At 42.6% G+C, this 23,009-nt stretch overlaps 1 protein-coding gene across 1 annotated transcript in view; it reads left to right on the top strand.

The window, feature by feature from the left end:
- Positions 1–23,009, top strand: part of KIF6 (kinesin family member 6) — a 380,047-nt gene that overhangs the window by 130,631 nt on the left and 226,407 nt on the right. The window contains exons 7-9 of the mRNA XM_081094290.1: positions 10,442–10,648; positions 19,689–19,832; positions 20,712–20,798. Of these exons, the coding sequence (XP_080950416.1) occupies positions 10,442–10,648; positions 19,689–19,832; positions 20,712–20,798 (438 nt within the window). The remainder of the gene's footprint in view (positions 1–10,441; positions 10,649–19,688; positions 19,833–20,711; positions 20,799–23,009) is intronic.

Genomic DNA, 23,009 nt, shown 5'->3' with positions numbered 1-23,009 from the left:
AGTAGATATGCTAGACGGATGAGTTACTGACTGCCACTGAGGATTAAATTTAGCCATGGCCAAAACCGGTTTGGCTTAGTGGATAGAGCGTCGGCCTGCGGACTGAAAGGTCCCAGGTTCGATTCCGGTCAAGGGCATGTACCTGGGTTTCGGGCACTTCCCCGGTGGGGGATGTGCAGGAGGCAGCTGATCGATGTTTCTCTCTCATCGATGTTTCTAACTCTCTATCTCTCTCTCTTCCTCTCTGTAAAAAATCAATAAAATATATTTTAAAAAAAATAATAAATAAATAAATAAATTTAGCCATGGTTGTTCTTGCAGGTACAAAAGGGGGGACTATTTGGGGTTATAGAGTTTCTGTTGTTCAGAGACCAATTCTTTATGCTGATGATATGATAACATCAGTTCCAGGATGACAAACAGAGATGATAATTGAATATAACTCTGATTAGAGATACAGCTAAAATTCTTTGCAATTTGCCTTATGTGCCAACTTCAGCATACTTGGATTTTTCTATATAAATGTGTTTCACTTTGATTTTCCAAATGCTGGAGAAATGGCCCACAGGGAAGCAATCTGCTGAATTCTGACATCAACAGAAGAAGAGCCATCACTAACTCTGACAGTCAGCTCTCCCCAAATCATTGTCAGCTAATAAATCTTTGAGGGTGTAAAAATAAAAATCCATCAAACTATTTCCAGACCTGTGAGGAGGGATATAGCACAATAAAACATAGTAGGATGTTCTTATTCGAACGGTGAATCATAATTGCTGGAACATTCTTGTCATATGTCCCAGATTGTTCCAACGCTTACTTTTACATTTCAAGCAGAATCCGCGTGCCTACTCTATTTTTCTCTCTTACAAAACTACTTTGACAACATGATGGACTGAGAAATCCTTCAGCCAGGGAAAATGATTTTGATTGCTTTTCTAACAGCTGTGTGTCCTATAAAGAGAAAAATCAGAAAGGAAGATGGCAGTTGGGGATCATTCGTTTCAGCAGAGGGCTATCTCATTGGGGGTATTTTGCGGCTAGACAGCGTGTTCTGAAGCCATCTCAGAAAAAGATGAAGGCAGGTGTTGGTGGCCACATGCTAAACCAGCAGGTTTGGTCTGGCCTTGCTGACCACGCCTGAGCCAGAGAACATGAAGAGACTATGTGAAGAACTAGACAGGGAATTATTTATCCAGTGAGGCCAGGGTTAGTCATCTTGAGTCCAGGGTGTTTTAACCTGAAAAGCTAGGGTATCAGCTTAGAGAACGCATGGAGATTGGCACTTTCAGTCTTCGATGCAGATGGAGTAGGTGAGGGGAGGACCAGATCAGCTGGGACATGCAGGTAGAGAGCGTTATTAGGAAGGGGAATCGGGGTGGAAAGCTGGGTTCTGGACTCTGGCTGCTGCTGTTGGTCTTACCTGGTTTTCTTTAAAGAACCTATACATCATGTATTCCTATTCAGTCCAAGAGAGAGTTTCTTAACCTAACCTAGTCTACATCAACGGGAATTCCTGTGGAGATATTTCACTCCAAAATAGCAGAGTGACTAAAAAGACTGATACATAAGAATAGAATATAAGGTAAAGCTATGACAAGAAATAAACACATATTTAAAGATCCTGGAATATCTTATATGTGATATAAAGACAGTATGTAGATCACTGAAGGCTGCATTAACTATAATCATTTTCAAAGTTATTGAAAATATGTGAGATTAAAAAGAGAAAAATTGTTACAAAAACATAAGACCACATTATATAAACACAAAACCATATTTTACTTATCAATTCCTTCCCCTAAAATCAAAATTTTCAGTCTTTAAGATGGGCACACACACATAGCATTATGAATATTTAATTTACAAAGTTCCTAGTTGATCTACCGATAAGAATCAGAATAGCAGGACTGGTTGTTGTATGTCTGTAAAACCCAAAAGGGAAGAGGAATGCACAGCCTTTGGGAAATGTTTATCAGGCTTACCCAATCCGATCGTTATACTGTTTCTTTTAAATTTCTCTTTTGGCCCAGGAGTATGTCCTGCTCAATAGGAAGTGATTTTGTCCAATGAAATGTGAGATTTTTTTTACCATATGAAATAGCTTCTGAGAGTGGAGCTTTAGTCTTCAATGCAGGCTTGTGGTGTTTCCTCAGTTTAATGCTGTGCTGTGAAAAGTGTCCTGCAAAAGCATCTTCTGGGACCACTGTACAAGCACATTGCTGCTCCTTCTGTGCAGACAGTTTGAAGCCACCACTGCCTGAGAGGGTCATTGTTGAGTCACCTTTTAGATCCGCATCACTCTTTATAGTGCACAGAACTGGCTGGCTGCCAAACACTGGTAGCCCAATGGATCACACCATCGCACCCCACGACCACCTGGAGCATATTGTCCATTACAATGTCATGTTTAAAAAAAAAAAAGATGGACATTCAAAAATCCATTTGGAACAATCCTTTCTTTGCATTTTTCTATTTTGAATACCATGATCTCCTACTATATGCACATATGTCTAATGGCCTTTATGAATGCAATGCCTAACACCATTTGAGAATAGTCCAAGGGAATTAATGAAGATAAGTAAATTTTGAGTAGGATTATTTGGGGAGGAGGAAAGGGGCATAGTTGCCGGGGTTCATGTCCCAGCATCAAGAAGGGTTCAGGAATCTGGAAAAGGGGCTGCATGTAGATGACATAGAAATCCAGAGACTGATAAAGAGTCCGGAGACGAGCTATAATTTTGAAAGGCACTGGGGATCAGAGGACCTTCAGCTAAAGGAACTGAAGAGTGCCTCCTTGTCTAGGACCCTTGCTTTTATTAACACAATTTGTCCTAAGGCAAGGTGGAGGTAATACACTTCAAAGGGTAAGGTTTCAAAGGGTACAGAGTCCATTGTCAGTTTGGGGAATAGCCTACGGCTGTTCAGGTGTTTGGCCAGTAGGAGGCAATAACATGTAGATTAAGATGCCCTTTAACTGTCTGGCAGCCACAATCAGTTTCCTATTCAGGTTTGGGGAAATGCCTTTAGCCATTCCCAACAGGTGACTGCATGTGTGACTCAACCCTGTTGAATCCCCAAGTCTCATCAACCTTTTGATGAAACTCTTGAAATTATGACATGCTGGAATTGGTCTACGGCACATAGTTTTCCAGTAAGCAATACTAGGCAATATTTGACCAGAAAGAGGGCATTCTACGCAAGAGAAAGGGTAGTTGAAGGTAGAGGGGTACTGGTTAAATGCTCTGGAACTGGGCACAAAGCATAACTGAAGCCCAAGATAGGCAAAGAGATTTGAGTTGATCTGCTGTTTCAAAAAATTCTAATTTTTAGACTCAAATGAATTATATTCCATGCACTCAAACAGTCTGCAGATGTAGTCTCCTAATTATTTGGAGATTTTTAGAAGTTATGAAACATGCCTTAGCATCCAGAAAACTAGAAATGAGCAAGAGTCAACAAGTTAATAAACATTTTTGAGCACTTTACGTTATGTTATGCTAAGGGTACAATGATGACTAAGACCCAGTTCCTGCCCTGGAGGAGTTCAGAGCCCGGGAGGGAGGAGGAAGACAGTGGAGAGCCTTCCTAGAGGAGGTAACCCTCCGACGGGCCCTCAGTGAGAAGTGGGACGTGGCTGTACTGGAGGTGAGAAAGGGAAAAACCTGGCCTTCGTGGACCACAGACTGCAGACATGAGGAATCTGCAGGGGCCCAGCGAACCTTTTAGGCGTTTACCCTGTCAATAAAAGTCATCTATTCTCAACTTTCCAAAAAAGTAAACCTATTTGGGAAAGAACAAGTTAACTGTTTTTTAATATCAAGCCATAAGAAAAGGATCTGTAAAAAGATTACTAAATAATAGCCAATAAGCAATTAGGGAAGAATCAGCATTGATTCACCTTAAACTAATTTCATTGGCTTTTCTGATAGGGTTATAAGAATTCACAGATCAAGAGAATTCACTGTATTTTATAAAGTCTCCCCAAATACCCTCTAGGGCAGTGATGGCGAACCTGTGACACGCGTGTCAGAGGTGACACGCGTGTCAGAGGTGACACGCGAACTCATTTTTGGGGTTGATTTTTCTTTGTTAAATGGCATTTAAATATATAAAATAAATATCAAAAATATAAGCCTTTGTTTTACTATGGTTGCGAAGATCAAAAAAATTTCTATATGTGACACGGCACCAGAGTTAAGTTAGGGTTTTTCAAAATGCTGACACGCTGAGCTCAGAAGGTTCGCCATCACTGGTCTAGGATGTAGTGAGGAACGGAAGGCACACAAAAGCATTGGGATTAAAGCCAATTTGAAAATACCCATAACTGGCACCTAGCAGAGGAGGGAGCGGTGGTGTCTTCATGGAATGCTGTCCTGCCCTACTTGGTGTTTTGCACATCATTTGGTTGAGGAGATACAAGTTATTTTCATTCGTAGATAGCTCAAAATTGAAAGAAAAAAAAAAGAAAAGATCTGGAATTATGTCAACAGATTGTAATGTTGGGGTAAGAACTAATCCAATGTAGTCATCAAATAAGTGTGTGTGTTTTCCAGAGACATTCCCTAGCCTGGGTAAAGGGCTGGAACTAATGTGGCGTAACACCTCATGTGCTGTTTACTGGCAACATTCAGTGTAGATTGCCCAGATTCCAGTGTCTTCTGTGGTTAGGAGACTTTTGAAAGAATCTACTCAATTCAGAGTGTGAAAGTGCTACATTTAAAAAAGAGTTTGCTAAACAGTTGCATAAGAGAGTTGAAGAAACTAGAGATACTTAATCTCGGGAGCATGTCAGTTCCATTCAGGGATATAGGTAGGATTGACATAATCAAATACGTCTTTTTAAAGTGGTACTCTGTCTGCAAGGTGGAGAACAAGTGAGGGAGCCAACGTAAAGATGGGAGGCTAGGGAGAGAATGTAGTAACCCAGGTGAGAGGTAAAGGATATTTAGATAGAGATGAGGAGAGTAGACAGGAATGGGACAGATTGGATATCCATTTGTGGGACAGGGACTGAGGGAAAGTGACGAGGTTGCTTTGGGGAAATGTTAGGTTCAAGATGTTGGCAAGGCATTTTAGCGACAATCATGAGTCGGGCTCTTAGACGTTCTAATCTGGTGTACAGAGAAATTGTGGTTGGAAATAAGGATATAGAGGCACTGAATAGAGCGAATATCAACAGTGATTGGCGTTTATGTGGCCTCTTCAGCTCATGGACCACTTCAACAATCAGTAACTCAACTGCTATTTTTTTTGCAGCAAAGCAAGTGTTATTATGGCGTACAAAAATATGAAAACTGAAGTTACTTTGTGTAAATTTTCATAAGATTTCAACACTAGTAAGTGATGGAACCAGACTTAAAATGAGGTCATTCAATATCAAATTCTAAGTTTTTCCCCCCTTTTTAAAAAAAAATTTGAATTATAGTTGACATGTAATATTATATGAGTTTCGGGTGTACAGCATAGCGATTCAGCTTTTATATACCTGATGAAGTGATCACCCTACATCTAGTAACCATCTGTCACCATGCAGAGTTATTGTGATATTATTGACATATTCCCTAGGCTGCACATTACATCCCTGTGGATTGTTTTATAACTGAACGTTTGTACTCCTTACTCCCCTTCCCCTTTTGCGGCCATTCCCTACTCCCCTCTGGCCATCATCAGTTTGTTCCCTGTGCCTGTGAGTGTGCTTCTGTTTCATTTTATTAATTCGTTCTTTTTTTTAGAATCCACATAGAAGTGAAATCATACAGTATTTGTCTTTCTCTGGCTGACTTATCTCAGTTAGCATAATAGTCTCCAGCTTTGTCCATGTTGTCCCACATGACAAGATTTCATTTATTATGGCTGAGTGGTATTCCAGTGTGTGTGTGTGTGTGTGTGTGTGTGTGTGTGTGTGTGTGTGTGTGTGTTTTCTTTATCCAGTCATCTATCAATAAACACTTGGCTTGCCTCCATCTCTTGGCTATTGTAAACAGTGAAAATCCAAACCACAGTGAGATACCACCACACACATGTCAGAATGGCTGCTATCAACAGTACAACAAAGAGCAAGTGTCGGTGAGGAAGTGGAGAAAAGGGAAGCTCCGTGCTCTGCTGGGTTGTAAACCAGTACAGCAGTACAGCCGCTATGGACAATAGTATGGAGATTCCTCAAACACTTACATAGAACTGCCCTATAACCCGGCAATTCCACTTCTGGGGACCTCTCTGAGGAAAACAAGAACACTGATTCGAAAAGATATCCGCACCCCAATGTTCATGGCAAATTCTAAGATTTTGGGTGTGAGTTTTAACTACACTACAGTGCCTACTGTTGAGAATTAGAACAGTGGAAGGAAGAGTTCCCCAAGGAGGAAACAAATGATGGCCATAGCTTGGGGCATGTCTGTTTTAGGGACTGGAGAGAAAAGGGCCCAATGAAGAGAAAGGATCAGAAGAGGACCGGGGAGTGTGTGACTCTAGAAAGCAGGGGAAGCGGGTGGAGAGCTCCCAGCATGAGGACGGGCAGCATTCTTAGGTGTGACCCGCAGCATCAGATGCTCCAGCCGAGCGCAGATCGCCTTCTTCACTGCACACTTGCCTTCTTCTCACCGTGGACTCTCATTGTACACGTTTTGTCTTTAGCTCCTGAGCTAGATGACAGATTCCTTGAGGGCAAGGCCCATGTCTTATTTTCCTTCTAGCTCTGTACTGCCTGCCCAGAGCTGTGTGCATGGACTGATATGAGATGTGAAAGCTCTCTGCATGGGGATGATTAATTATCACTAGGATTTTTCCAAAGGCACAGTCTCCAGTGCCAAGAGCGCATTTGTTTAAAATGTGCGCTTAAATTTGAATGAATCTGCCTAAACGGTGCCATCTGTTCTTAGGCAGTTTCAGAAAGGTTTTAATACAATTTTATCTTGAAAAGGACAAACGCCTATGAGACATAAAGACGTCCTTAAATAAACACAGAGCAGACACCCGCACACTCAATCACACTTAAACGGCTGCAGTGAAAGAATGTTTTCTGAGGTTTAAGAAAATTTTAGCTGAGAGGACACCAACTACTACTTCATGCAGAAAATATTTATGAGACGTTACAAAATTGTAGGCATGGACTCCTACGGCATATTACGGCATTTTAATTACAGACTCCAGAAATGCGATGTAATTGATATCAATCTCACACTCCTTTGAAATGGGTACACTCTTCCCCTACCCACTAAGGGCCTACATTTTACTGTGGCTTCAGTATCTCAGTTGAGAAGACAGCTGTTGGGGCAGTCGCTATGGTTTTCTTTTATATCGATTGTCAACTTGACGTTCATTACAGTACTGTAGGATTTATTGTTGTGTGAATGTAACAGTGGAATGAAACCCATGTTTAAGTTCTGCAAATAACTTACAGTCACTTCCAGAACACCTCAACTTAGGTTCTAAATTTGAGTCTGCGGTTTTACATGCACAGTTATTTGCTGATCCACTTTAGCAAAATCACACACTGGCTAGGCCGGGTATAGTTATTGTGGCGACAAGAAATGGGTCAAATTTTCAGCCTATTTACCTCACTAGCTACATCATCATCACCAAAACTATGCCAGTATTTTGACATCTGGGTATTTTGCGCATCGGCGTAAGTCAATGATAGTGTATATCAAGAATTTATATTTACAGGCAATTTCTGGTTGGAATAGCATCCAAGCATGTTAACCTTCTGCACACATGTGCATCCATATGGATTCTTTGTTTCAATTCCATTCTGCAAAAGTGGGGCTCTGAAAACTCATATGAATACTCATTTGGGATATTTTTAGATTATTTTTACATGTGTTTGGATATCACAATTTGCTTCCAATAATTTTTAAATAAAAGCAGTGGGATAAAATTGAAGTCCCCTTGTTGGCTTGTTGCTTCGATCCCTCACAAAGGCAACTACTACCATTGACTTGCCATATCTTTGCAGTCCATATTTTTTATTCTTAAAGACCTAAGTTATAGCACCATGGATAAATATTTCTACATTGCACACTACATTTTTAGTAATTAAGTTCTAACATAGTGTGTACATCATTTTTAGCTTGCTGTGTCCTCAGCCTTCTATTTTAGAAATCAACCGAGGTCACTCTACCCAAAAGTCGCTTTATTTTAACATCTCTATAGTTTAAATTATCCCAGCTTATTCATATTTTCACCAGAGATGTTCATTTAGGTTGTACATCTAGCACCAATTTCTTGCTCAGTGTTTCAGTCTCTCTCTCTCTCTCTCTCTCTCTCTCTCTCTCTCTCTCTCTCTTTCTCCCTCCCTCTCTTTCTCTCTCCACCCTCCCCTTCCCCCCCCCTCCCCTACCTCTCCTGGTGTGCCTCTCCCAATTTCTCTCTAGGAAATATACCTGGTAGTCTATTGCTGGGTTGTGGATTATAAGCATTTGCAAGTTTACCACATATTATCAAATTGCTCTCAGAAAAAGTTCTTAATTTACATTCCCACCAGCAGCATATAAAAGTTCCCATTTCTTTATATTCTTACAAACACTTTTGTTAAACTTTACTTAAAATTTGTTTTTGCCAGTACAATGGATAGGAATGAAATAGTTTATTGTTATAACTCTAATTATTTTGCTCTACCTATTTACGAGTTTAAACATTTTTTAAATACTTATTAACCATTTTCAGGTATACTCTTTATGGGTTGTCTGTTCATAATCTTTGCTTATTTTTTTCTGAGTTGTTCATCTTTTTCTTATTGATTTGTGGGAGCTCTTTATTTCAAATATTAATCTTTTGTCAGCTATATGTCTTCAAATATCTTCTCTCAATCTTTAAACTTTGTGGTAGATTTTATCACACAGAAGTCCTTTAATTTTGGATTATCAGGTCAAATATTTTAAATCAATTTGTTTTTGTATTTTATGTCTTATCCTAAAATATCCATTACTACCTTGAGTTAATTGCAATATGCTATCATATTATCTTATATTATGTTATAATATAACTATATATATAATAATATATATTATTATTATATTATTATATATAATTATATATAATTATTATATTATTATTATTATTATTATAATAATTATGTTATATTATAACATAATATAATTATGTTATAATTATATTATAATGTTAATTATATTAACATTAATATGTTAAAGTTGTAGTATTTTATACTTAAGTCTTTAATACAATCTGGAATTTACTCATGTGCATAGTGTGAGGCTATCTAAATTTATGGTTTTCCAGATGGATGGCCATTTATCCCAGCACCATTGTTGACCGGCCATCCTTCCTCACTCTGGGGTGGCCACACCTCTGTCCTACAGAGCCCCTGAGTGAGCACAGCATGTTCCCTGGCCCTGTCACCTGGTCCTGTGCCAGGACCCTCTGTTTTAACTATGGTGGCATCATGATGCCCCTTGATATATAGCAGGACAAGTCCCCTTTCCTGGTTTTTCTTTCGTGTAATTGTTTTTGTTATTTTTCAATATTTGTTCTTCCATCTGATTTTTAGAATCAATTTGTTTGTTCTGTTCCAGAAACAAAACCTGTGGCATTTTATTTCAACCACATTGAATATGTAGGTTAATCTAGATACATTAACATATAGATTAATTTTGATTTCTCACCCATGAAACAGTATTTTAATATCTAGCGCACCATTAATTTGGGTTTTCTTTTTTGTGCCTTTAATATAATTCTGTCTTTTTCCCTACAAATTACACATTTTGTAGGATTAATCCCTTATTATCTCATCGTCTTTGCACCATTATGATACTTCCTAATTGTTGCTGGGTCATTAAAACTTCATAGACTTTGCATTTTGATCTTGCAGAAAGAGAAACAGAAAGAGAAACATTGTAAGTCTTAACAGTTTGTTTGTAGATGATCTTGCATGTTCTATGGAGGCCACCGTATTTCCTGCATATACTGACACTTGATCTTGTACTTTCCTATCCCTATGTCTGGTATATTTTTTTCTTGTTTATTCCATTGGCTGGGACCTCCGGTTCTGTGTTAGGTGGTAGCAGGGATGCTGGGCATCCTTGTCTACAGGTTGTGTTTACAACTGTGTAATGAATTCTCTCCACGCATCCATTCTCGCCATGATCGCCAGATTGAGCATTTCGATGTGGCTAGCCAAGGTTAAGGTGTGAATTGTTGTCATGTAATGAAATAAAATTGTCATATTAGTAAGAGGACCCAAGCTTTACCGCATTCAAACTCTTTTCTCCTTTCCTGAATTAACCCATCTACATCTGCTACCAGGCATTCAATATGTAAAACAGTTAAAATAATTCATGTAAGGGTCTCAGCTACAAGTGTTTGGTGGTTGTTATTCCATTTGACAGCGCTGGTGTTCATGGGAAATGTCTTATCGGAAATAGAAATTTATATATGTTGATATTCTTCAACATTTCTCATTGTTCACATTGTTTTTGTTTTGTAGACTCCTATGAACCAAGCTTCCACTCGTTCCCACTGCATTTTCACTATTCATTTGTCAAGCAAAGAACCGGGATCTGCAACTGTCCGGCACGCCAAACTTCACCTGGTGGACCTGGCTGGCTCCGAGCGAGTCGCCAAGACTGGAGTAGGGGGCCAGCTCCTGACAGAGGCCAAGTACATCAACCTGTCTCTGCATTACTTAGAACAGGTGAGATGGGCAGAAGGGGCCGTAACTATCCACCATTTGTTGACAGTGTATTTTGCATCTGGCGTTCTCCTGACATTTTGTTTTGCTTTACTTCTTTTCTTCTTTTTTTGTGGTGAAACATACATAACATAAACATTACTTTTTAATAATTTTTAATCTTCACCTGAGGATATGTTTATTGATTTTAGAGAGAGAGGAAGGAAAAGAGATAAAGAGAAACAGAAAGAGAGAAAAGCAGAGAGAAATATCCATGTGAGAGAGAAACATCGATTGGTTGCCTCCAGTACGCACCCCAACTGGGGATTGAAGCTGCAACCTGGGTATGTGCCCTGAACTGGCCATCTTTCAGTGTACCGGACAACAGCCAACCAACCAGTTTGATTTTGAGGGCAGAGAAAGCTCATCTGAATTTAGCTAAATAAATCTTCCAGGAAAAAAAAAATATTATCTCTAAAATGAGTGAATTGAATGAGATTTCTCAAATCCCTATCAGCGTTGAGTGTAAGTGCTGGGAGTTGAATGTGAAAGATGGCTACTACTTCCAAATTCTAGAAAGAAGAGAAACCTGATCAAAAACTGGAGTGGAGAAATAGAGTATATTGGCAAGGCAGAAGGACTTGTTAATGAGTGACGGAGGCTAAAAGATTTAAGGGGGGAAAGCACCTTTTTAAATTACCTAATGAACCTTTGAGACTGATGTTGTTTTGGTGTCGAATGCTTTGTAATGGTCACGTTGGCTGAAAAAGCGATTGAGAGAAAACCTAGGGAGCTCTGTGTGAACAGGTGCACGTAGTTAGACTCAGCCCAGAGCACAAGGCCGCGGGCACCTCACCGTTCTCGTGTCTCTATAAGAGTCAGCATTCCTGGGCTCTTTTATCTCAGGTGTTTCTCCTTCTCCTTAGCAGAGCTTCTTACTTAGTAAGACACTGAGGAAACATTGAGAGGAAACCATGATTGGGCTGTATGCGATGTGCTTTCTGCGAAGAAAGGTACCTCTATGTTTCATATGGTAGCACGGCCTGTCATTCCCTCTACATCCATCTGTTCATAGAAAATAACGTTCATCAGTTGAACCAGAACTTCCGCCAGTTGTAATCACTCAAAAGAAATGCGTTGCCCCTAATCCTTTCTTTTTCTTTGTTTTACACCATCTTTGCAAGCTGCTACTTCTCATTAAAGCTCTTTCTCTCCCCACAAACTTCTCTTCAAAATCCTCGGAGCATCAGCCCCATGGGGGACGCATTGGTGGCCATGTGGCATTTGGTTTTCTGTAGAACGGCTGCATTGATTTAACACATACTTACGAGGAGCGCCATGTGCTGAGGTCTGAGCCTGCCCCGGAGCACAGTGGTGAGCAAAACAGAAACGGCCTTTGTCCCGAGGGCCGCGTGGCCAGTGCAGGGAGACACGCACTGAGCAAGGATGCGCCTGCCGTCCCGGTGAGAGCTGTACAGGGAGAGTCCGAGGAGTGAGAGAGCCGGTCGCTGTGCATGTAGGCAGCGGAGGGAGCGGCCATGGGGCTCTCTCAGCGCTGACATTAGGCGGACACCTGCAGAATGAGCAGGAGCAAGCCAGGCCAGAACTGGGTAGAGCCTGGCAGGCAGAGGGGACCGGGAGTCTGCTGCCCTCGGCTCCCGGCCAGGACAAGGGCTGCACCAGGATCGCAGTGACCCTCACATGGCATTCACCACCGGTTCTGAATGTCATTCATCTGTTTCATATTCACCCACTGTATCATTCCAATTGTTAACTGTTTGCACTGAGAATCAGCTAATGGAAAGAGGAGATTAGCATGAGAGGAAAGAACATTAACATGGAAATGTATGTGGAGGCAGACATGTGGGGTTAAGTCAGGAAGTAGCTGCCAGAAAGAAAGGAGGTGTGTAATAGAGAAATTTTGGAATTTCACACAGAGATAAGAGAGAGAGAACCACAGAGTACACAGAATGAGAATAATAGAAACAGCAGGCAGATACTGTTAATGAAATAACAATTCAAAGACTTTCATAATCACATTTTCTTTGTGTCTAATGAGACTGGAAGTGTAACACAAATGAGTTTAATTAGTTTCATTCATTCCTTGATACATTCAACAACCTGTGATCGCGTGTCCACTGGGCGCTGTGAGTTACCTAGGCAATGGGAACAAATGTGTGATTGAGAATTAGGCTGTGCTGTCATGCTCTCCAGGGAAAGAGCAAATCATGTAAGTGACTTCTCACCGTGCAGGAAGATAAAAGCTGTAACAAACCCATGGGTCAGAAATGAATTACATCCTCTGGGTCTCCGTCACTGTATAAGAGGGAGATGGATTTGGCCTGGGACATTCTGGCGACCTTGGCTCATTAATTAGCTCGCAGTGGCTCTGCCCTCGGCCAGAACCGGGAGCCCTCCCACCCGCTTCAGCCCAGGCGGCCGGGCCGTGCACCTGGCTGGGCGCTCAGGTGAACAACGCTGTGTGCCAGGGGCTGTTGGTTTTGGAGTTCTCCTGGTGTATGCAGTACTGTCTCCAAAGGTCTCCTCAAAAACATCTTAAACCACCACAGCAGGGTACGGTACTCTCAGCCCGGAACTCGAGCCCGTGGAGGATAAAGGGGCCGAACAGACTTGTTCTGACCGTGAGCCTCCCGGGCGCTCCTGGTGTGACGGTCCCACCCGCCCAACACGCAGCGAGAAACCGCCGTGAGCACAGAAACCCGAGTCGGGTCACTCCCGCCAGTGGGCTTCCGGGGTGTCTGTTTCCACTTGGCCGCCGCGGAGCGCTTTGTGCTCAGAAGAGAAGCCCGAGGGTGCCGGTGCCCTGTGACCACGCAGATCCTTTCGGTTTCCCCAGGGTGACTTCCGTGCACCTCTGAGCTCTGACAAGTAAACCTCTCTCACTCATTCAGCAGTAAACTGCATTATTGATGTTAGGCATGGCTTCTAGGTACTTGGAGGTACGATTACGTATAATGTGAGTTTTGCTCTTGTCACCGAAAGAATATCTTCAGGAACATGTTATTGTATTTATATATGAAATCCAACATGGACGGGAATGCTAAAAAAAACAACCCCGGTTGTATGACCACCTCCTTCCCCTTGGGTTCCCGCCCACTGCAGAGCCCACAGCAGCCCCAGCTCTGCTCCTCCCAGGCCCGGCCACTCTGCAGAGCTGGCTCGGGGCTGATTGGGGGGCCCCTCAGCACTTCATCGCTGAGGTGGTACCTGCTCAGAGTCTCTTCTGAAGAAATGGCCTGCGGCTGGGTCTCTGTGGCTAAGACAAGTCTCTACGGCAGCGGTTCTCAACCTGCGGGTCGCGACCCCTTTGGCGGTCAAGTGACCCTTTCATAGGGGTCGCCTAAGACCATCCTGCATATCAGATATTTACATTATGATTCATAACAGTAGCAACATTACAGTTATGAAGTAGCAACAAAAATAATTTTATGGTTGGGTCACAACATGAGGAACTGTATTTAAAGGGCCAGAAGGTTGAGAACCACTGCTCTACGGGGATCGTAAAGGACATGGTCTGAAGATGCCTCCAAACCCATTGCCTTCGGTTTACCGAGAACTAACCCAAAAACGATCTCTATTGATCTCCAAAGCATTTCTGAGAGCCAGGCAGGCATTCTCATCCCACTGTCACAGGTGGGGATTTTGCAGGTGAAGCAACTGAGGCTAATACATTTAAGAGATTTACCTAAGATCACACAAGTGGGGAATCTGAATTCCGACTCCAAATCCTGGTTTCTTTCTTTTCTCAGGAACTGACTTCATTTCCCCAATTTTTAAAGACTGTATTTTCTAATCTATACTCCCATTTTGAATTTTAATTATTTCCTTTAATAACTTTAGAACCCTTTCTGGGGAGGACATTGGGATTGCCTCCGTGTACACCATTCATTCTAGGAGTAGCAGCCAGGAGCCCATCCCAGCTCTACGAGTGGACCCTGACTGGTTGGAACCTGTCTTTCTCCAGGCTGCAGTGATTGGTTCCTGGATGAGCCCATGACCCCAGGCTGCAGTGATTGGTTCATGGGTGGACCCATGACCCAAGTTGGTCCCTAGAGAAGCTGATTGGGAAAAAAAGGCCCTTTCTCACCTCACTTATGAATAAGGAAGTTAGTAATTGGGCATTTGGCAGCCATCCTATGCCAGGAGGAGAGGCAGACTTCTCCTGTGTGAAAGATAGAGCAGAGATACAGGCATAACTGAGTCTGTGGTGGTAGCACTGAGCCAATCAATTTCCCTTATGATTAAAGCCAACTCAAATTATGTTTTCTCTTGCTGCAACAAAAGACAAGTTAACTAACACCACTTAGTGTCGACAGGAAGTTTAATATGTTCTTCTTTATGTTGTCTAAGTTGTCAATAAAGCTGTTGAATAGAGTAGATATCAATATTATTTCTTGGAGCAGGGAAAAAATAGTGACATTTGTTTTATGAAAACTTCAACCTATTTAGAACATTGTTAGATATTTAACTGGTGATTCATAAACACTAGTGCCACTCTCTCTGCACATCTGTCAGACCTGCCTTGCCGCTCTCAGATACTTCATTGTCCGCTTGGCTCCGCTCAGCGCCCTGGGCGGCCACCTGGCCACTCAGACTTGGGTCTGGCCCACTTCCTTTCCAATTACATTGAAATTAGTTCTCAAAAATCCCATTCCATGCGCGTGACCCTCACACTGCTTCCCAGTGAACTAATTAATCTGCTCATTTATCTGTTCAAATTAATTTAACAAAAATGTGGTGAGCACATGTTGAACACATGGTGAGCGCGCATCTGACCACACCACCGCGCTCTGCAAGCGCTGCAATATCCCCACTTGCCACTGAGACATAAAGTCCTAGATTCCAGAAGCTTCCGTGCAGCTGCTGCAGAAAAGACAGATGCCTTTGTTACCACACTGTCCTGTAAATCTGACTGTCCTCAGGGCCACCACCCTCCTCGCTCACCTCCAGATCCCACACAGGGGTGTCTGCTCCATGGAGCTACGTCTCAGGCAAAACATGAGCTGCAAGAGAGACTAGGAAATGCGGTTTTACAGGACCTAAAACTAGAATAGGGGCTGTCATGGGAGCTGAGTGAGACGATTTGGTTTCTGCCACACGTACTGGCCACTGGGCACTGTTCCAGGCAGTGGAGATAGAGCAATGAACAGGAGAAACAAAGTCCCTGGCCTGTGGAGAGAAAGCCTGGGGGAGGGGGGCGGGAGTGGGAAGGCAGATAACTAACAAGTTCATGAAATTTCTGCTAGAGGCAAGTGCCTGAAGAAAAATGGAAGGGAGTGACAACTTAGAGATAGGGATATTGCTTTTTATAGGGATTTGAGGGAAGCCCTGTGAATAAGTGAAGTTTGAGTAGAGATTTGATGAGAAGCAGGAAGCTGTGTGAAAATCTGGGGAGCCCTAGCTGGTGTGGCTCAGTGGATAGAGCGTCGGCCTGCAGACTGAAGGGTCACGGGTTTGATTCTGGTCACGGGCACATGCCCAGGTTGCAGGCTCAATCCCCAGTAGGGGGCGTGCAGGAGGCAGCCGATCAGTGATTCTCTCATCATTGATGTTTTTCTCCCTTCCTCTCCCTTCCTCTCTGGAATCAATGAAAGTATATTAAAAAAAAAAAGAAAATCTGAGGCAAGAATATTTCCGGTAAAAGGAGCAGTTCAAAGGCTGTGAGGCGGTCAGCTCGGCACGGCAAGGGCGGTGGGAGCAGTGAACGTACGACGGAAGATGGGGTCAGATAGGTAGACAGGGACCGGACCACACAGGAGTGGGGGCTTGATACTAAGTGTCTCGTGAAAGTCGCAAGCAAGGCAGTGACTTGATGTAACTTACATTTCTTAAGGAACCTTCTGGCTGCTCTGTGGAGAGTAGACCATGTGAGGGCAAAAGGAGAAGCCAGGAGACTGATTCAAAGACATGTGCCATTATCCCCGGAAGGAAGGTGGAGGCTTGGGCTGCAATGGTGGCAGAGAGGTGGGGAAAGGTGGTCCAGTTCTGGGTATGTTTTATAGTTAAACCCAATAGAAAGTTGCTCGTGATCAGATGTTGGAGGTGAGGGGAAATAAGAAATGATGCCTGAGATTTTGGACTGAGCCAGTAAGTAGATGGTGGTGCCATTAATAATAATGGGGAAGGCCCTAACCCAGTGGTTCTCAACCTTCTGGCCCTTTAAATACAGTTCCTCATGTTGTGACCCAACCATAAAATTATTTTTGTTGCTACTTCATAACTGTAATGTTGCTTCTGTTATGAATTGTAATGTAAATATCGGATGTGCAGGATGGTCTTAGGTGATCCCTGTGAAATGGTCATTCGACCGCCAAAGGGGTCGCGACCCCCAGGTTGAGAACCACTTCCCTAACTGGTTTGGCTCAGTGGATAGAGCCTCAGCCTGCAGACTGAAGGGTCCCAGGTTCGATTCCGGTCAAGGGCATGTACCTTGGTTGCGGGCACATCCCCAGTAGGGGGTGTGTAGGAGGCAGCTGATCGATGTTTCTGTCTCATTGATGTTTCTAACTCTCTATCCCTCTCCCTTCCTCTCTGTAAAAAAATCAATAAAATATTTTTTTAAAAAAATAATGATAATGGGTAAAGTCTGGGAAAGAATCGGGTTTAGCGGTAGAGGGGAGAGAATGTAAAGAATAGACATCCAAGATGTAGAGTTGCCATAGGGGTAAGCTCAGGGAAGAGGTGAGGCCGATGATGTCAGCTGGGGAGAGATCAGGATATAGATGTTCTTAAGGCCAGGAGATTGGATGAGTTTACACAGGGAGAGAGTGTGGGTAAGAAAAAGAAGAGGATCAAGGATAGAGCCCTGGACCACCCCAAAATTTATAATTTGGGAAGACGAAAAGGAAGCATACATTGACTAGTTTTTAAGAAAGATGAAAAACAGGGACATGTAACAGGGACGTGTGGTGTCCTGATTACTAAGTGAATAATACTTCCTAAAGGAGGTTCTTTACAGATTCAGAGGTCTAATAAGATGGCAATTTTGGTTCAGTGGGTGTTGGTGATGACCTTGCAAAGAGCCACCTTAGTTTAGTGCCTATAGTGGGCATGCAGGATGGGAATGATCCAGGTAGGAAGAGAAATCGATTAGAGGAAAGAGGGGTTAATTGGAGAAGTGAAGCAGGTGAGAAGAGAGGAAGGTGAGGGTGGGGTGCTGGCCTTACACGGGAGCGGGGCAGTAACTGGAGGAGGGTGGAATGGATTTAGTGACAGGTCAGGAGATGGTCCTGGTCAAACTATCACAGGATTTCTGGTTTGCAGTGAAGTCAGTGGTCATTAATTTCAAGGAGACCAGTGTGTAAGGTCTATGTTTTTGCTCATAACAGCCTTCACAAATAATGCTCTAATATTGTTTTGTAAAAGAAAGGAGTAGAAGAAGTTCTGATGGTGGCGATTGCACCGGGAGGGGGAGAACCAGGACAATGGCAGGTGTTGGCAGTATTTTCAAGAGCCAGGGCAGTGTGGTGCCCCTGAAGTCACCTCTGTGGGCCACGTACTCCTGATGCTTTGCAGTGGGCATCCTAGCACTGGATTCATCCTCCCAGGAAAACCCTGAGCCCCTAGTGGCTCCTGTGGGGACAACCCACAGCAGCCTTTCATCCATCTACCATCCACCCATCTAGTACCTTCCTTTTAAGTACCTAAGACACTCAGGACTAAGATGAACAAGCCTTAGTTGAATCAACATAAATGACCCCTATCACTTAAAATGATAGCAAACATGTAGACTGCACTTATAGGCTAGGTACTACTCATATTTGTACATTTCACTCTTTTAATCTTCCCAGCTATCCCTGAGGTAGGCACTGTCTTTTCCCTGCACTATAGATGAGGAGACTGAGGCATGACCCTGTAAAGCTAGAGTTTGGACCTGGACAGTCAGGCACCAGAATCTAACCTCTACTGCCCGTTTTTCATTGTTTGTTTTGTAGCCTATGAATCTGTAAGTTTTATTTTTTTTTAATTACTCAGAAACATGTATACACTACAGTGAGATTTTAGTACCGTATTAAAGTTTACATTTTGATCTCCAATTAAAGATTTCACCTTCACGAATAGATGCCTGTTATAAAGCTGAGATCTTCGTAATTCTAGAGGCAATTGTAATTTCCTCATCAAGTTTATAACTGTTTCAAATATTGAGAGCTTTAAGCACAGGCCGGCTGGAAATTTTATAATTAAAAATGAATCAGCAGCCCCGCTGGAGTGGCTCAGTTGATTTAGCGTCCTCCTGTGCACCGAAAGGTTGCTGGTTCAACTCCTGGCAAGGGCGCATACCCAGGTTCCAGGTTTGATCCCTGGTCAGGGCATGTATGGAAGCAAACAATCGATGTTTCTCTTTCACAATGATCTCTCTCTCTCTCTCTCTCTCTCTCTCTCTCTCTCTCTCTCTCTCTCTCTCGGCATGCCCTTGAGTGAGGATTAAGTAAATAAATAAACAAATTAAGTCACCAATGAAGAGAAGCAGCTTCTAATAAATCAATATGTAGTTTTTGCTGTTAAACTAATGTTTAATTTTGATTTGCTTACAGATTGAAGTTTATATTATATTAGTTAAAAGTTATCATCTCAAAGTCTTAAAAATACAATTTTGTGAATTTAACATTTTTACTTTTCTGGTTAAAGCTACTTCAGATATAAAAGGTATCAAAAGGATACTGATCTGCCTCTTTTAACTTGAAGATGAGAGACAGACCAAGTTTGGTAGGATTTCTCAAAACCGGCATGATTTCTTCTTGAGCCTTTATATGAATTTCCCGGTGGCTGCAAACAGAACACTAGTGTGGCCAGTTCTGTACACGCTCTATCATGTGTCCAGAAATTGCAGAGTTCGCCGTGGTATGTTTTTGCTACATTTGCTTCATTCCATCTTCACCATTCCTGCACTGAAGGGTGTGAAGATATTTCTCCTGAGCCCGAGTCCTGGGCGTCTCCCTGCATTGCTTCACCTTTCCCTGTGGTGCCCATCGCAGTTGCTGCTCAGTTGTCCGACGTACATGTTCTGCCAGGCTGCTGACACGGTTTGTCTGCCCGGCCGCAGGTCATCATCGCGCTTTCAGAGAAGCACCGTTCGCACATCCCCTACAGGAACTCCATGATGACCAGTGTCCTGAGAGACAGTTTGGGAGGGAACTGCATGACCACCATGATTGCCACGCTCTCTCTGGAGAAAAGGAACATCGACGTATGTTGGCCCTTCTTTCTGGAGCTCTCAGTCTGAGTTATTAATGTTAGTCTGTGTGCAGAGCCGAGGGTCCTGGGTGGGTTTCCATCTTTTCAGCTGGGTTAGGGTGTGCCTTCAGGTTAGGTACACCCTACAGAATCCACAGCTTTGCATTATTTGTCAGCATTAGAATGACCCCACTTGAGAATTGACTTCACGTGGCACAGGATGGTTTCAGAAGACCTGCTGATGGGTGGTTCACTACCTTGGCAGAGACGTGAGAGGAGGCATCAGCTTCCCCTGCCCCTCTCACTCTGGCTTACTAAGATACCTGGGAGCCATCTCTGAGATGTGTTCCTCAGCATGTTGCTGGGCACAGTACCCAGGATGCTTTGGCAGGACTCACTACTGAATGGCTTTCCTGAGTCACTTTCGAGATCTAGCTGATGTTTCATGCATTTCGGTTTAATGTTTGTGGTTCAGACTTTCTCTGAAAGCGGAAGTGGCAGGTGCCTCTCCAAACAAGGCCGAGCCCGCCTGCCCTGCTCCGTGCTTCTCTTTTTGGTTTCTTACAAACATTTCTTTTGTCACCTTTCATGCGTATGGACCAGGGCACCTGCTATGGTTGTGATTGGCATATGTGGCTCTGCTTTAACAATCAGCAGTAGAAACACATGCCAGTTGCCACTTAGGACCTCGGGCTCCCCCACACCTTTGGCACTGACCATTTTATTAAGCCCAGTCAACACCTTAATAAAAAATACTATTCTAGAGCGAAGCTCCCTAACCTGGAGGCACGTTTCCTCACTGTGTTTCTTGCACATTTCTCTTCAGATGTGCGTCTTTCCCTTTCCATCTCTCTGTGCCATGACATTTTAAGGCGTTGTTTTCCTTTCTCAGGAGTCTATATCTACCTGCAGATTTGCACAGCGGGTGGCGCTCATCAAGAATGAAGCTGTTCTTAATGAAGAAATTGATCCCAGACTGGTAAGCAACTTTTAGCTGACTGTGTTTTAAAAAATCAAAGTACTGTATCAAAGATTAGCTACACTCTGGGGGCACTTACTCCTAACCAGGTAATGTTCTAAGTCCTGAGAGCATGTTGACTCATTTAATTCTCCCAACAACCTTATGAGTAGATGCCATTTCTAGCTCCATCTTACAAATGGCAAAACTGAAGCACAGAAATGATAAATAACTTGCTCAGAGTCAGGGTGCTCATAGGTAGCAGAGCCAGGATCCAGACACAGACAGCCTGGCTTAAGGGCCTGTGCTCTTACCTGCAGTCCCCCATTCCTCCACTAGGGGGGCGTGCATGAGTCCTGAGGACTTACACAGTGGAATCATAGTTACATTTATATGCAGGTTGTAGCCTTTCAAAAACGCTTAACTTTCTAGATACAATAATAATAGACCATCTTGGGAAAAGCTTGTAGAGAAAAAGAAGTCCTAGTGGTTATGAAATAGGACTCTATTTTGCATAACTGTTCTGTTATTTTTCTAGAGATTTTAAAAAAATTATAATGGTTTGATCCATGGAAAACTGGCCAAGCTTCTAGTTTTATAACAGTGAATTGTACTTTATCAAAGTGATTTTTTAGGCAATATATATATATATATATATATATATATATATATATATATATATATTTGCAAGTTACATTATTCAGCTACTCATAAACACAGATATTTCCTTTTTTCTCTATTTTATTAGTCTTCCATGAATAGAATTCACTCATGCCAACACTGAAAATATTGACATAAAATATTTCAATTTTGTAAAACTCCAAAGTGTAGATTTATATTCCTTTGCAAGTCACTCAGCTTTCTTTTTTTCTTCTTTTCTAGAAAATAAGCTGGTATAAGCTTAATAGTGTGCATTGTAAAAAAAAAAAAAAAAAAAGTGTAATCTTACCAACAGTGTTTTATTTACAAATTTCTCAAATTCCAAAAGAAAAATCTCAAATTCACCATTACCCATATTAACTACTTCCTCTCGCTTGCTTGCCCTTCCTCCCTGAAATCATTCCTTTGGAGGGCAGAGGAGGAGGAGGAGGAGGAGGAGGAGGAGGAGGAGGAGGAGGAGGAGGAGGAGGAAGAGAAATTTGTGGGTCTGTGTTCTATCCCCTGATGTAATTCTCTCCAGGAGAAACCAGTGGGTGGGGAAGGATCTATTCCCAGCACAGATCCTGGTCAGACACAGCGTCCCACGGGCCCCACTGGCCAGGGGAGGCAACGTTCAGAGGAACTGAGTCCAGTGGAACTGAACTCCTGGGATGAATCTCCTGCTGCCTGAACCCTGTCAACAGCCCTGAAACATTACTGCGCAGGAGGAAGACAGTAATGGGTTGTTAGCCAGAAGCCAAAAGTTAGTTTATAATTGAAGGAAAATAAACATATTAGACATTTAGTTAGTGGTTGGTTTTTTTTTTGTGTGTGTGTGTGTGTGTGTGTGTTGTTTTTTTTAATTTGGCTAAAGAGACTTTTCTTTAAAGGAACTTGAGGAATTTGAAGAAAGGTAAACATTATCATGTGTTTGATGTAGGTCTGTGAGAAATTTAAAAAGGAGTCCAAAGCTAGTAGCCGATAATTGAACAAATGTGGAGGCCTTCCTGGAGCAGAACGATCTGACAAGTGTTGTTCCCTGGTCTCTTTTATAATTGCTTCTAACGCCTGACATTACTGTCCATTACCTTATGTATTTCTGAAGCACAAGTGACAATTGAAAATTTGTCCTCAAACCACCCCAAATACCGCTTGAGTGGGATTTCCTATATCTTACCCTCAAAATTTCATGGCAAATGTGGACCAGCCCTGTCAGCTTGGATCAGCATGGATCTGACTTGCTTTCTTTATGAGAATGAGTGCCTCAGAGAGACAAGGTGATGAAGGAACTGGAACCAGTCAGAGTCTGCGCTCACTGGGCATGCGTCAGATCTCAGGATGGCTCTCATTCTGAAGTCCCTGCAGTGACTCGAGGGGGAAGTGTGGCTGTCATAATTTCAAAATCATGAAAAGTTGGCTGAGTTTTAAGATTTTTGTTCAGTAAAACAGAAGATAATTTGTTACATTTTACTTTGAAAGCCTTGGTAGAAGTAGAAAGCATGGCATCAAGATGAACCTAGTAGAGGGAGGGTACACATGAATGACTCACATAATTCCTGTCCAAGGTTTTCATTCTGCATAGCTTGATGATTC

This window comes from Myotis nattereri, assembly GCF_964212035.1.
Source record: "Myotis nattereri genome assembly, chromosome: 6".
Taxonomy (NCBI): Eukaryota; Metazoa; Chordata; class Mammalia; order Chiroptera; family Vespertilionidae; genus Myotis; species Myotis nattereri.
The sequence above is the reverse complement of the archived record's forward strand: the minus strand, read 5'-3'. Positions and strand labels throughout refer to the sequence as shown.